The 16,351-nt window shown below is 41.2% G+C and overlaps 1 protein-coding gene across 1 annotated transcript in view; it reads left to right on the forward strand.

The window, feature by feature from the left end:
- Positions 1-7,948: 7,948 nt before the first annotated feature.
- Positions 7,949-16,351, forward strand: part of LOC137880441 (sodium-dependent lysophosphatidylcholine symporter 1-B-like) — an 11,772-nt gene continuing 3,369 nt past the window's right edge. Inside the window, exons 1-9 of the mRNA XM_068721814.1 lie at positions 7,949-8,197; positions 9,910-10,038; positions 10,719-10,843; positions 13,375-13,498; positions 13,596-13,674; positions 13,759-13,904; positions 13,991-14,081; positions 14,681-14,796; positions 15,192-15,275. Of these exons, the coding sequence (XP_068577915.1) occupies positions 8,114-8,197; positions 9,910-10,038; positions 10,719-10,843; positions 13,375-13,498; positions 13,596-13,674; positions 13,759-13,904; positions 13,991-14,081; positions 14,681-14,796; positions 15,192-15,275 (978 nt within the window). The 5' untranslated portion in view covers positions 7,949-8,113. The remainder of the gene's footprint in view (positions 8,198-9,909; positions 10,039-10,718; positions 10,844-13,374; positions 13,499-13,595; positions 13,675-13,758; positions 13,905-13,990; positions 14,082-14,680; positions 14,797-15,191; positions 15,276-16,351) is intronic.

Genomic DNA, 16,351 nt, shown 5'->3' on the forward strand with positions numbered 1-16,351 from the left:
GGAGGAGCCTCGCAAATATCTGCAGCGGTAGATCCGGGTAAGCCCCATCATTTGCATGAGAGGCGGGGGGGGGGGGGCCCCGCCCCGTCTACAACACCAATTATGGTCACAATAACTGATATATTTCATCATCGATATTTGTTGCTCTTTGTAGGAGGAGAAAATATGTTTTTTTGTCAGTCATTTCCTTTCATCTGATAAATTGCTATTCCTTTAAGTGACCATTTACACTTCTACTCAACTACTTTTAAATACTTTTCACTCTACTATATTTACTTTGACAGCTTTAGTTGCTAATCACTTTGTATATTCTATATACAAAGTTTTGTACTCAAGGATCAACTTAATATCAATTTAAAAATAAAATATAAAGCTATGTCATAGATTCAATTACGTATCTGTATATAAAGTAATATTCAGCTCCACGTTCAGCTGCTACAGAAGTGTGATGTATAAAGCTGAAGCAAGTAGCTGATTAATTGTCTTTGTCTTATGTAACAGTGAGCTGAATGTTGTTGATTGCACAAGACAAGACATTTAAAGATGTTGACTTATGCTTTAGGAGATTGTGATTTTTTTTTGACATTTCATAGATCAAACAAGTAATTGATTGATAACTAATAATCACCAGGTTAGGCAAATAAAATGTCCCGATAGTATGAAATAATAATAAATAACAAATCCCAGGGGACTATTTTCTGCATAATGAGTTCCTTTACTTGAAAGTACAATTTTATTTTAAACGCTCACTTTATTTGGAGTATTTTTTACATCAATGTAGTTCTGCTTTTACTCATGTAAAAGGATCCATCTTCCACCAATACATCATAATAAACACTAAATCAATGTTTCACCATAACCACAAAATGCATTTGAGGTCCACAAAGTAGTGACGTTCAGCCTTTGACACAGCCGTCAGTCTAGCGTCTTCGTTGCGGTCTTTGCCTTGTAAGACGAGCCGTGGCCCTCATCCTTAGGTAAAGTTGACATGGCTTAACCTTGAGGCCAAACATTAGTTTAAAGATGATACACTTTTCCTTAATCCTGTTAAAATCAGCAGATCTCCAAAGTCTAGAAAACTTCAAATCCTCTTTTTCCAACAGCACTTAATATGTCAATTCTGACTGATAACCATCTGCAGGCACATCAGATGGAAAGGGAAAGAAAGCAGCGGTATAGCTTCATTGTATTTATGTGAAAAGTTGACGCCCAGTATCGCCCAGTCTTTTAATTTGTATTGCAAAAAACAGGAATTCAATGTCCTTCATTTCCATATCCAGCATAACACAGGTGTATTCTATTCCAAGCCAATAAACTGTTTCACAGTGAAGGGTGGAGTGCATCTTTGAATGACCTGCATTCAACACAAAGGAGCACGCCGAGTACACAAACAGCCGGGATCCTGTCTGCAGGTGGTGGTGAAGTGAGTAATCTTCTCTACAGTGAGAGACAGCCTCTTCAGCAGCAAACAGGTTAACGTCTTGAACAAGCGCTATCATATTGGGTCTTAAATTCCCTGTTTACAGGACACACTGACAGCTCTGCCAGACAAAGAAAAGACCTCCCTCGTAAAAACCCCATGTGCACTTATCGACCCGAAACATTTAATTATTTTAACCATGATATGACCATATTGAACAAGGCAATGATTAAGTGGACACATGATTTGTCTCTATATTGTCTGGCGTGAACAAATGCAGCCTCACTTTAGAGCAAAAGGTCACAGTTCACCAACGTCTCATGACCAGACAACCACCAGGTCAAAATCATTCACCAACCGAGGCCTCGGCCTCGGCCGTACTAACACATTGATTAGTTTGGTCCATAGCATGCACGTCTCCTCTTTGATGGAGCATCTCGGCTGACAAGATAACCCCCCCCCCCAATATCTCTGGTCACACGGCCAAGTTAATGACACTGATTAGTGATGGGCATCTGTTGTCAGCAACAGGCCCGAGGTCATTCCTCTGATTGTGTGGCATCTTTGAGTGGTGTGAGTGGTTAAAGTGAACTAAAGGCAGAACCAATCAATACATACAGTGGCTGTTTGGGAGCTTTTGATTGTATCGCAGGATCTCTCTGTTAGCAGATGGAATCTGCCCAGCTGCCATGAAATTACAAAAAAAAAATCACATCTTTTTTTTCAAAACTAATCTTTAGATTTGAAATTAAAAACACAAAGTTTAGAGATGGACTTGATTTAGACTTACCAGTCTTGACTGAAGATTTAATTTCACAGCCAAGACTTTCGACTTACTTTATAGAATTAGAAATTCCATTTTTAATTGCAGGAACACTCATTGTACATTTTTCACATAAGCTCTGTGGAAGATATTTTATATACGATAACTATGCAAGTATGGACTTACATTAGACCAGCATTTTGTAAACCATGTGAATCTCAACTGGAAATTGTCTACATGTTTAAGCCTGTAATATTCGTTTAATGTTGCCTTCTTGGCCAGATCTCTCATTACCTTTCAGTAAGACTTTTACCTGGTTAAGTAAAGGAAACATGAAGAATGATCATGTATGCACTTCAGTGGATTTTAATTAAATTGCATTCTGAATTTAAAATAAGTTCAAAAAGAGACGTATTCTTGCCAACTTTAAGAGTTATTTCACCCACAGAGCAATGATCATAGCTTGTAGATCCTGTAACTTCACATCCCATAATTACACAGTGGACCAACCCTCACTCTGCTATGTTGGGAGAGTTTCAGCATTGCCAAAGAGAAGAAAGAAACATCTTTGGCCCCATAAAATTTAAATGAGGCCCTCCTCCTCCTCCTCCTCCTCCCCCTCCTCTCTTGTGTTCCTCCATCAAAACTTGGGGATCCTTTCCTCAGCAAGGACATTGTTGGTTTGTTAACAATGCTTAACACCAACAATAGCCTGCTCCCCAAGTCATCTCCCAGCTTAACATCAAGTACCTGCAATTGCCCTTCAATTGCTATAGTTGCATATGTGTGAGGATCGTAAAAAAGAGGGTGCGGGGGTCGGGATCCACCTCAGCAGAGTCCTCATGTCTGCAACACCCACTCTCCCGCCTGAAGAATATTGGTCACAATGCAGTGCAGGAATTTGAATGTTTTGTTTTTTTTATTTTGGGGACTGTGTGGAATTGTCTCCGTGTGCTATACAAGGGGGGCGTCCTCCGTTTCCCCACGACCTCTGTGACACGGGAACCCCCCCCCCCCCCCCCCCCCAAACCCTGACCTCTCACCTTCTCCAACCATCTAAAAAGATACAATCTGAAGTAAAAGTGGGACCAGTCACCCGCAGCTCAGAGAAAAGCCATGCAGATGAGAAAGACAACGTAAATAATTCACACAAGTGTTATTGCTCCCCAGGGATGTAACACACCGTATTCTGACACCCCCCTTCCTAAAGTACCACCAGAGTGTGATCAGCAGGGTGCCAGCTTTACCTGCTAACAGCTTTCACACACCAAAGATGAATATCTAGCAACGCAGGCCTTACATCAAGCCTTTACTGTTGATGTTATCGCTTGTCTTTTCATTTCCTCCTCAGCTAAGTTACAGAAAATATCATTAGATATGATTACAGTCAAGGATCCTGACCTTTCTTTAGCATTAAATGATAAACTATTGCGGTTAATGTTCAAATGGCAACTACAGCTCCGAGTTAACGATTACCACAGGACGTGCTCATGTCATAAATACACTAGTGTCTTACACTTGTGTAATGTTTACTGATGAAAGCGCGATGTTTATGTCACGTGGCTGTACAAACTGAGATGAACTCGTTAGGGAGATGGCGTGAGTAGATTATGTGAAATTCTCACATAACTGTAGCAGTTGGAGAGCCACATCCCCTTGAACGCAACCGGGGCCTCACTGCAGCACACATGGACTAAGTTAGGCTGCCACCTGGTGCTTGCTATGTGTAATGAACTGATCTGTGGTGGTGGTGGTGTTCATACGCTTTATTTAAGACAAAGTAGAATTACAACAAAGTACACCATGACATGGAAAAGTCTTACATTCAAAACAGGGAACAGCACAGAAGTGTAATATAGGTGTTGTTTTAATATCACAGGTATGCAGTGTTTTTGTGTAAATAGCATTTTCATGTTGTAGCTGTTCAGGGAGGGGCAAATGTTTCCATACTTATACTGTTGAGTAGTATTCTATAGCAATGCATCATATTTTATACGATGATCTTGAGTTTCTTTATGTGAAATCTTAGTCAGCAAGGTTACAAACTCTGCTGTCAAACACTTGGAGTGGAGCAAAAAGTACAGACATGAGGAGAAACAGAAGCAGAAGCTAGAATATAATGGGAGTACTCAAAGTGAATATTCTAAGTGCAGGTATCCTAGATTTATCTTAAAGTGCAGTATTTGAGTAAATGTACATTCAGCCACTGGAATGGCCTGACTCCCAACACCAGTATAACAAAACAGGAAAAGATAAGACTGAACGCGTGATCATGGCAGACTCTAAACAATCTCACAAAGATTGTCAGACTTCTGCAGATGGCCAGTATAATCAGACTAATCGAACAATATGGTGGACAGAATTACAGATTCTTGTGTCCCTTACACCTGATGGAACTGATTTGATCGCTGTATCTAAAAACACTGCGATCAAGATCAGCGTTCTGTGTTGTTGCTACTGTTTGATGTAATGTTTGCTGTTAAATTGATACATGTGATTATCACACAGGGGAATACGATTTGTATCTTATCAGGCGTTGCAGCACAAATTTGCACCGGCACAGTACTTTTTAATGTTACCTTGATGTCCAGTAGATGGCGCCATGGCGGCATGGTGAACTTAAGGTACATTTTGAGGTACTTGACTGGAGTATTTCCATTCTATAATACATTAGAACTCTTCATTACTTTTCATGTGTTTCATTTTGTAGATTTTACTTTGTAGATTAGGAGATAAATCCTATGATGATATTATCAAACATGGGCATCACCTCAGCCATCAATATCTGCATGAGCTCAGGATCCTGTGCCCTGTGGCCACATCAGAAAGAAGAGTCCTTCCTGTTTGGAAAAACAGGCTTTGGACTCCTGTTCAGAGATGCATAGTTTTCACTGGACATGAAGGGAATGAAAAATTGCAGAATGAAAATAAATTAAATCTGTCAGACAAATAGAGAGTACAATATGTGTCTGTGAGATGTAGGAGAGAATTATAAAGTTGGGTAAAATGGAAATAATCAAGTAAAGTACAGTTACATATATATGAACCTAAAGTTTGCTAACATTAGCCACCATAAGCTAGTCATATCAAAAAAAACTCTGAGTGTACTGAATTGAACGAAGGTGTGTGTTTTATTGATTGTGAACTCCTGCGTTGATCGCAAAATTGCATTTTTATTATTTTATTATTATTTATTTATTCATCACATTATCACACTATGTGGGTGTTTTTGTGTGTGATGTGATTCAACTGTAACAAGGCTTCAAACTCGATTTCAACTGGAAAATAAATGAAGTGAAGTCCGATGGTTGTGACTTATTGAAGTACTGATAAATGAAGTTAAGTTGTGACTTATTTGTAAACTACAGAATGTGTGCAGTGATTTTACAAGATAGGCGATTGCACTTTGATCAAAATTAAAGATTTGGTTAAAGGATAAGTAAAAGTATTGACCCTAAGTACTCAGAGTTACTCACCTACATACAGTGTAAAGGTCGGCTATACTTCCTCTCTTGCTGGAAACAAATCCGCTGGATTAAGATGTTTTCAGTTATTGTATGTCACAAGACCGAGTAATTTCCCCTCACCTCTGTCAAGCCAACCATGTAGGCTTTGTTTCACTGGAGCTGGGTCAACTAACAACAAGGGGAAACCCAGAGAGTGCACAAGGAAACCTACAGTGACTTCCAAAACAGTCACTCACTGGTATAGAAAGAGTAATATTGTCTTTATAGAATGATGTCTGTCTGGCATCGCTCATGTCTCATGTCTGACTGAGATGGCCCACAGATGACAAAGTGTTTACACCTGTTTTTTTATAAATACTTCTTCTGGATTCCTTAAACTTTGCTTTGAACAGAGGATTTGGATTAGTTAATCTTTCCTCCTACAGTCAACTTTAACTAGGTCGAATGGAAACAGTGTGTGGTGGCATGCGTCAGGTGTGTGTGTGTGTGTGTGTGTGTGTTTATGTGTCTTGTTTGAAGAAGAAGCAGCGACGTGGCTCAGCCAAGAGGTGGCATCGTATTTTAGCTTTTGATTTGCGGTGCTGTTGAAGGACAGAGGTCAATAGGAGACAGCAGATTACATTTTATAGGGAAGGAGAGCACATTTTATATCAGCTGCTTTTCCTTCTCTGTTCTATTTGAGGAGTGTGTGCAAACAGACAGAAGGGTGTGAGTTTAATGTAGATTTACATTAGAGAAGTTAGAACCCTATTTAGAAAGGAGGCAATAGGAAATAAAATGCTAGACTGAAACGCCAGAGGACACAGGACCACATTTTGCTGACAAGGAAAATAAAGACGCTTAGAGGTATTAAAAACCTCTACTACTTTTAGTCTAGAATTAAAAAGGAAAAACTGAAAACTGTCATTATATAAAATGTTGCAATGCAACTTGCAATTTTTTTTACCATCACAGAAGTAAAAGTGAAAGAAATCAGATGACCTTTGTTTTACACACACCAACTGCCAAGATTCAAGATGTCTCTCTCCCCGTACTCTGTCCAGTGTATCCAACTAGTAGTTTCACTGAAGACGTCCTTCTTTTCCAGTATGGTATGTCCCGTTTAACAATTGTTTGGGTTATGCATAATGAGAGATTATTCAACTTTAGGTGATTATGCTTTGTGATGCTGTGCATGTGTTGTGTGAAAGGGTCTTAAGAGTGACTGGCACCCACTCTGGCTTTAATAGTGGCAATGGTTAACATTAGCAGCGAGGGCAATAACAGCAGTAACACCCTCCACAAGTTAGAAGTTATTTTGATGATAAATCATGCTAGCTGCGTAATCGCCAAAAGCAGCTTAACACAACTCATAATGTTCTTTAAAAAGTATTGAGGGTAAAGTACACATCATTTTGTTTAGTGGTGGCCGTTATCTTGAAATGATACTGATGCCAAAAGTGGATGGAGACCTTTCCACCTCTCTATCTCTTTTGACATGATCCGTCCTTTCGAATCTTTGCGAGGACCAATTTGGGTTTTAGGTCTCAGGTTTGGTTTGAGTTTGGGGTTAGCGTTGGGGTAAGGATGGTATGGGTCTAGGGAATGCATTATGTCAATGAGTGTGGGTCACGATGTCATCACTGTGAATCTGTTCTGGCAGTTTGACCATTTTTTCACATTTGTGCTGTCACAAGTTAAACTTACAATTGTTTGCAATATTGATATAATATTTTTGCTTTGAAAACAAAGACTATATATAGAAAAGAAAAAAAGTTAAACATTGCTCTGCTTTGCTGTTTGCTTCTGCGTTTAATATCTAATTGTAAGGTCATTTTTTTTTCCACGATCCAGTCTAAAGTTGCTGAGATTAGAAGCATTTCTATTGCCTCACTGCTGAGTCGGTGGCTCGCTAACGGTGCTAACAGAGCAAACAGTGCAAACAGTGCAAACTACAGTGTTTACCTGAGGGAAGGTGGGTGCTATGCTTCTGCAATGGCTCTCTGTTGGTTAGGAATGTTATCAGCTGTAACTGCCACCTTATTGCACCTGTAAAAAACAAACAACAACACCACCACAATTAAAATGTGAATCAGCCCAGTTAAAGATGGAACACAGATAAAACAAATTGCCCTTCAGAATTATTTGATAAAATATGTGGCAAGAGTTTCATATGACGAATTGAACATTTAGTGACTTTTAATGTAGGTTTACACTGCATTTTCTTCTCACTCGAGATGTATTTCCTTTACCAGCACTCGCCACGGAACACGCGATGACACGTCATTTGCATTAAATGACGTAGGCGTAGTAGAATGAATGAGCCGAAGAAGGACACGCAGCACGACCGCCTTCACTCAGAGATTGTCAGAGGAATGAGCGCGACTCTATAAAGCTATGAAGCGTTTATTTTTTCTTCCGACACTAATTAATACTACGACGTTTAAAAAGACATATTGATTGATTTACCGTTTTAATAGCGCTATGGCACGAGGGGAGGGCGCCGAGCAGTACGCGGCCACTTTACTGCCAATCAGACCTATAAATACCGAGATCAAGACAGCAAAGGTAAGAGCGAGCAAAGGACTCGATAAATGATTTCTGGGGTTATTAAAATGTGTTTCACCCGTTCATTCAGGGGCGTAAAAAAGCCGCCTAAATTTAAATCAACGTCTGAACAGTTACGGCCGTTACTTCCTTTCGGTGTCTGAGACGCACCTTGAGTGACTTGTCCTCGGTGTTTGAATTCCACATGGTTTGTCCATCAGCCCCACGGGCAGCTGCTCGTGAGGCCGGTGTAACGTTACCGGCTTTAAAGGGACCACATCTCAAATAAACTTGCCGTTTCGAACGGTTGATTTAAACCGTTCGGTCTCCTTATAAATAGTCAGCCCTGGTGATGACAGATGCGTTGCAGAAAGGTGGTGAGGCATAGGCTGCTCCAGAGCTGTGCGATTCATTTGGTTTAAGTCTAAAAGTAAGTGTGTATTCAATGATAATGGTAAAAAAAAAAAGCGTTTCAAACCAACCTCCTCTACAGAGAATTGTATGTGTATTATACCAGTCTGGACGCCTTTAAGGACTCAAACCGTGTCTGATGGGTCTCAGGTGTTAGTATGTCATATAAAAAGGTGTGACAGTATTTAATCTATCTGCAACCCTAAAAAAACGTCCACGTCTTGTCTGAGCTGTGATCACTCTTTTAAGAGCAGAATCAGGTAGCAGGTCATTTCACATCTACAGGAGCATGGAGCCTTGTAGCTCTGCAGAACTAGTCTAATTGAATTAAAAATGTACTTTTAATACTTCTCTATAGGACTGACAGACAATGAGTTGGCATTCTCACTGCGTTAAGACATCTTGTAGACATTTAATCAAGACAATTTCATTGGTTTATAGTGAAATACATTTATAATGAAAATACATTGGCTGCACTTATTCAAATAGAAACAATTTCATGTATCATCTTGAAATTGTCTCCAGTTATGTCCTTGAGTCCAGAATCTCTTTGTTGGGGAGGGATTTTCCTCACAGACTGTGTTCCTTCATGTATCTTTGTGTCACCGGATAATTATGCCAGCGGGGCCTTGTTACGCTGAAGGGTTTTTAGGGGAAAGCCGTCACAGCTCATTCATGATCTGAGAGAAAGTGAGGTCTGTTGCAGATGTGAATCGTGGTGTAGAGACCCCCTTGCTGACATCATCACCCCCTTACAGCTGATTGGCTGTGGCTGTGGACGTGATAAGACTCTAAGGCTGTCTGCTGACTGTTGGCTACTCAGCATGAAATGTCACACCTCCAACATCCTATTGATAGAGCCAATGGCTGCGCTCGCTCCCCTCTGGTGTAGTTTGAGTGTGTGTGTGTGTGTGAACTACAGTAACCTCATAGTTTCACGCCACTGTCTGACTGCAACGTGTACGCCGGACTGCACCGGGGATTTGCCTCTAATCTGGCATTCTGAGCGGTGGGGTGAGGGAAGTTGGCCAATCTCATTCCCTCGTGGCAACCGGTTGTTTAACACTGCGTCAATTATGCCAAAAGTTTTTTTGACAGGGATGGATGATGGTTGTTGAAGCAGAAAAGAGGGATTAAATAAACTCTAGAAGAAATCTGAAGATAATGATCACGTAGCACGCCACTGCCCACATCACTTCCCCTGCATTTATAGCGCCTCTGGGAATATGAGCATTTCAGTGTTGACAGATGCACAAACGGTTATGAAGCCAAACTAACTGCCTTACATATGTCCTCTGTCCTCCCCTCTCATTGTCTTCCAGCCAAAGGACCAGAGGAACCGTCTGACTGTGTGGAATAAACTGTGCTATGCCGTCGGCGGGGCTCCCTACCAGATCACAGGCAGCGCTTTGGGCTTCTTCCTCCAGATCTACCTGCTGGATGTGGCTCAGGTGATTTGACAAGAGACACGCAAAGAGGGGAATCGCACTTGTCAGAGCTAGAAAACACACTTTTCCTTGCATATTGACTTATTTAGAAAAGGGATGTTTTGTGCAACTGGGAAACATTGTAGGAATACTTTAAGTGGTAAGTTAAATGTCCTCTGTATTCCAGATTCTTCTAAACAAATTTCATCACTTATTAATTCTGCATCACCAAAGTTGGAGACTCATTTCCTTATCTTTGCATTTTTCCCCATAGTTTTGCGTACAGATTAACTTTCGAGGCCGACGCTCGTTTTCGCTCTTCTCAGCCTCGTATCACTTTAACAGTCTTCATCCTGCGGTAGCCGGTCAAGCGCATTAACGTGGTCTCCTACTGCTTTGCTTTGTTGCTCAATTAGCAAATTAGACTCTTCCACTGTACACAGTAGGAACTTGAATAAAGGCCTTTCAGCTCAAGAGATGAGACCATTACAGTGGCTTTGAATGCTACTTTGTTTTTAAGCAAATGACACAGTTGTGTATTTCACTGCAGCAGTAAAAAAAAAGCCTTGAAATGTCTCCGTAACCTCATTGGTGTTGTGGTTCTTTTGAACCGCTCGCTAACCGTGCCATATGAGGTAGTGTTTAGCATCCTCCTTTGCTTTGGTTTCGTGTCTCACTCTTTTTCCACTTTCTCCCCTTTTTAGCTGGATCCCTTCCATGCTTCTATCATCCTCTTTGTGGGCCGGGCCTGGGACGCCGTCACAGACCCCACAGTGGGTTTCCTGGTGAGCCGGAGTAGATGGACCGGCATCGGCCGCATGATGCCCTGGTAGGTGTTTTGAATCGTACAGCAGTGCATGTATTTTAGGACAGGTCCACATAGCGATGAGAAAAAGACTGAAAATGAGTAGATAGGACATCTAGATAAGAGTGGGTACAAATGTACTGACAAAAAAAAAAAAGAATGGCTCATGAGCTGTATCCATGGCAACAGGGTCCTGGTGGCGACTGAGGGAGAATAAGTGGTACGACTTTGAGAATAAAGCAGTGAGGACTTGAGTCAAATGATTTGGACTGGAGTCCGACTAGAGACGAATCAAAAAGACTCGCAACTTGACTTGGACTTTAACAACAGCGACTCGTGACTTGGACTTGAGTCTTTTGACTTGTAAATGCTTCATACCGTCCCAGAGAAAGAGAAGATTTAAACGTGTTATTTAAAAAGTGTGCCACAAATCGATACATTTCCTTCATTACGTCCATGTTTACTTGCGAGAAGTGTTCTTCTTCACTGCCTCTGTTGGCGCATTGATGTGTTTCTTGATGCGTTACCTCCACCGGTAGATCAGGGGAATAGTAAAATACTATTAGTACAGCAAAATCTTGTTTCACAGTCTACAGCATATTGTAAATCCCATGCATTGTAATGCATTGTAACTGTAATTGGCTTCAGCTCCCTATAACCCTGAGCGGGCTCGATATATACTTTCATTTATTTATACCTTAAAGCTCTGAAAGGCTCAACAAGAAGCAAGGAAGTGCAGGAGCCAATCTAAATATTTTACTGGCATTTCCCTCACATGATGTCACATCGGTATCTCGAGCATTGTGGGTATTTGAGTCAGAGATGCCGGCTGTGCGTGGGTTGCACGCTCTGGTTTCAAGGGGGAAGGGGCTTCTGCTGCGATTGGTCCAACCCACAACACACCATCAGCTTCAAACCAATAGGGGTGTGTGTGTGTGTGTGTGTGTGTGTGTGTGTGTGTGTGTGTGTGTGTGTGTGTGTGTGTGTGTGCGTGTGCGTGTGTGTGTGTGTGCGTGTGTGAGATTTCACGGTTTGGGAGGGGTTTTTGCAGAAGCGGAGGGAGGTTACTTTGGGTCAAGGAAGAGGCATGCTGGGTTGAAATAATGGAAGTCATTGTTCAAAAAGGCATCATGTACATGATCCTCTGTGGCCTGTGTAGCTTTTCAAATTGAAGTGAAACAACCAGCTGTTAGATAAGAACACACACATGACTTTTTATGTCCTCGCTTACGCTTCTGTGCTGAAAATGTCAGATTTAGTTTTGTGCGCATATTAAACACATTCATTTAGCTTGTGCACTATGTAAATTGATTCCGTTTATGTACCTCAAGGTCATTTCCTGTGCTCTACTGACCTCCAAATGTGACACATAAAAAAAATCTGTGATGTGTGTGTGTGTGTTCAATCAGCCACGCCAGTGTGCGAAACAGTGGCAACCCGGCCTCCATTTCCAGATAAATTAGCTCTCATTAGCCCAATTCACTCCGACATTAGAGGGAATCGGGAGCTGCTGTCTTTCTTATTTCCCATGTGTGTCACGAAAGAAGGGGGGGGTGGGTGGTTCATATGACCGTGTGCGAGTGCAGAGGTGTCCCGTCCAATAGAGAAACAACTCTGTGTTCAGTGATATGGCCCTCAGAGAGAGTCGGCACAATCCCTCTTGCATGACAGCTCATGAAAATAATGAGGGGCAAAAAATATTGATTTAGATATTGGTTAGATTTGCTGTCATTTTACAGCACTGCAGGAGGATTTCTGTTGTGGTTATGTTCCAACTACCTTTCAGTTAATTGTTTTTGTCTAAAAAAAAAAAAAAAAAAAAGGAATCATCTTCATATATTAATTTGACCAATAATCCAAAACTCAAAGGTATTAGGTTTACTATCACATAATTATTTTCTGTTAATCAACTAATTAAATGATTGAGTTATACTTTAGCACTACTTGACTTGTTCGGGTGTGTTGATGCCAATAAGAAAAACACAAATAAAGAATGGTAACGTATCGCTTCACTGCCTAACACTTTAACTGTGTAAAAGAAGAAGAAAACCCGTATGATATCCTGAGGTATTAGCTGGACTGTTGTCTGTTTTGAGGAAGAAAAAAAAAAGGTGTCTGAAGTGGCACCAGCTTCTCTGGCTGAGGTTAGCTGGAGGACAAAGCTGAGGAGAAGACTGTTGACACTGAGTGGGGGTGAGAGCGAGGTGGACCAGAGCGGCCTCACCGCTCGTCCGGCCCACCCTCGTCCCCTTCTGCAGTCCAGACACAAGAGTTCTAACAAGGCAGGATTAGGGGGATTATTCTCAAAGCGGCCACGAGAGAGTATAAAAGAAGTGACCGCAAGTGAGGAAAAAATGAAAGGGGGGAGTAAAGCTACAGTAACAGTTGGCAGAATTCATTAAACACACTCTTTAGCAGCAGGAAACACTCTTTTGTTATTTCGAGCCAAACAGTACAGCATGCATGGTGAACCCCACTGTAGTGGCTGAAATTAGAAAAATATTCCAGCAGATTGTTGTCTCCTAACAAAGATCCTCCATCGCTTTTCTTCCCAGGATCCTTTGCTCTACTCCGTTTGCGGTGCTGACTTACTTCCTGATCTGGTACGTGCCTCCTTTTGAGCAAGGGAAGGTGCTCTGGTACCTGATCTTTTACTGCCTCTTCCAGTCAATGCAGACGGTTAGTATGTCACGTTGACACGCCCCGACACTTTGTTCCCCTTTGGTCCCAGTGTGTGCGTACACCAACCTAACTGTGACTTTGTGTACGTTTGCAGTGCTTTCACGTGCCATATTCAGCCCTCACCATGTTCATCAGCAACGACCAGAAGGAGAGGGACTCTGCCACCGCTTATCGTACGTCAGCTCGCTCGCCCGCGTGATCAAGATGCTTTCACGCGTCTTTCAGGCGCTGACGCTCCATTTCTGTGTTGCTCGCAGGTATGATGGTGGAGGTGCTGGGCACGGTTCTGGGCACAGCAATCCAGGGACAGATAGTAGGCAGAGCCACAAACTGTCCCACTGAGCCCGACGACCTGGACGGCAGAAACTCAACCAACATGTCCAGAGTTTCACTGGATGAGACGGTGAGTGTCCGATTTAAATTATGATCTTTACGTATATCGTTGACATGAGTGCTAGTCGAAGCTAATTCAGTTTGTTCTGTCCTCAGAAACAAGCGTATTTGATTTCTTCAGGGGTCATCTGCATCATCTATGTCCTCTGTACAGCTGTCTTGTTTTTTGGCGTGAAGGAGCAAAAAGGTATGAATCCATGAACTACAAGGGAGAAGTTATCACTTGTCCAATGCCAAGGTGGAATATTTCAAATTAAGAGCAGAGCTTTAGACACATAACTTGGACTGGAGTCAGACCTGAGGCCTTGAACACCAATGAGTCGTGACTTCACTTGGATTTAACTCTTACTTTTCCTGACAACGGATATATCTAAATAAATCTGACAGCAGCACAATATTAAAAGTGGTGCTTTTGTGTGACAGTTCTACAGATCTGTCAAATAAATCAACTTATTGATTATTTGACAAAATCGTATGAGTGTTAGTCGGCTAGGAATGTCTTTGTTCGAGGACAGCCCTGATGACTTGTTTAGGAGTCGAAGCGCAAAGTTTAGGACTGGGACTTGATATGAGTCTTACTAGTGTCTTGCAAACCATGACTTTGTCCCACTTCTGAATTTGAAGTTTGCATCAGTTGTCCTTGGGAAACATTTATCACCAAAAATGTCACGCATGCCAGAACATTGTTTCTCATAATAATGACTCTGCATCGTGCATTAAAGTTTTCACATGAAAGATTTTCAGCTGTCTTATCTTTGGTCTCTTCTCCTCCTTATTGGATTATAGAGAACGGGTGGAAAAAAAGCCTGCTTACCTTCAGTCAGGGCCTGTGGCTGGTGATGAGCTACGGACCGTACATAAAGCTAGTCATCGGCTTCCTCTTCACCTCTCTGGCCTTCATGGTAATACTGTGTTTCATTATCTCTCATGCTGGATACAGAATTTATCGATGAAGCCATAGTTAAAGGAATAATTCAACCACTTTTGGGAAATTACTTTTTTTTTTTTGTTGAGCTTCAGAGGAGATGATGGATACCACTCTATGTGTCTATTAAATGAAGCTACAGCAAGGAAATATTTAGCTTAGCTTAGCTTAGCTTAGCTTAAAGACAGGAAACGAGGGGAAGCTGCTAACTGTCCAAAGGTAAAACCACTTTTTAAACTTCTGCTTTTGTGTGTATTAAACAAACTAAATATAAAGTGTAATTCCCAAGATGTTGAACAATGTTTTTCTTTTAATCTGTATCTGTAGTTTGCATAAAGATGAATCTCATTCATTTGTTTTTATTTTTTACAGTTGCTGGAGGGAAACTTTGCCCTTTTTATCACCTATTCTCTCGGCCATAGGAAAGACTTCCAGAATATTCTCCTGGTCATCATGGTGAGTTCCTTTATGTTCCACTGAAGGGCTGTTGACCTCCATGTAAAAGCTCTAATCAGTATGAGATTTGGAGGACATCTGCAGCGTGTTTGGCTATCCTTGTGGCGCTGAGTAAGCACTCAGTGTTAGTGGGGTCTTCAGCCCGTACTCTGAGGCCTTTCCTCACGCGAGGAGGCGCATGGTCCCTAGGCTGAAAGGGCAGATTTTCAGGGTGAGAGGAGGTGTTGTTTGGGCTCCTGGGAACCTGTCTCCCAGTCACACACTGGCTTGGCCTTAGCGGGAGATCAGGGGACAGACGGTCACACAGTGGAGCTTTTGTTGCCCTGGCGATCCCTCACTGCCACCATGGGAACTGCCACCATTGGTTGCGCCCTCCTTTCCATCCTCTTCTCGCTGCTTTCTGCTCGGGTGCCCTTTCTCTCTGATTTAGAAGTGGAAACATTCTTGGGCACCATGTATCATATTTGGAAGGATGGGATTTGAGGGGGAAAGAGGAAATATTTTATTTTTTGTATTGACCCACAGTTTATGTCGTCGTGTTACTTTCCATGTTGTCAGTAGGAAGCTCTTGTGTGGTCATTTAACACTGGTTGACCAAGTTTGACCTGGAGGTCAGAGGTTGTCTGCCCCCTGCAGGGTTAAGTCAAGACTACACAAAGCATATTGTGCCCATGTCCCTTGACCTCCTCCTGCAGTGGTCCCTTTATTCTTTCCAATTCCTTTGTTTATCATAACAAAGTTATCATTTATGTAACTTCCATTGCGCCCGATCTGCAGCCCTGTTTATAGATGTGCTGAGATCGTATAGTGATGTAAGTCCATCAAGCAGCTAACCAACATACATATATACATATACATATATATATATATATATATATACATATACATATATATATATATACATATATATATATATATATATATATATATATATATATATATATATATATATATCTATATATATATATATATATATATATATATATATATATATAATATATATATATATCTATATATATATATATATATATATATATATATATATATATAATATATATATATATATATATATATAT

The sequence above is a fragment of the Cebidichthys violaceus genome, unplaced genomic scaffold, assembly GCF_023349555.1.
Source record: "Cebidichthys violaceus isolate CVI_PGR_0920_01 unplaced genomic scaffold, fCebVio1.0.p SCAF_28, whole genome shotgun sequence".
Classification (NCBI taxonomy): domain Eukaryota; kingdom Metazoa; phylum Chordata; class Actinopteri; order Perciformes; family Stichaeidae; genus Cebidichthys; species Cebidichthys violaceus.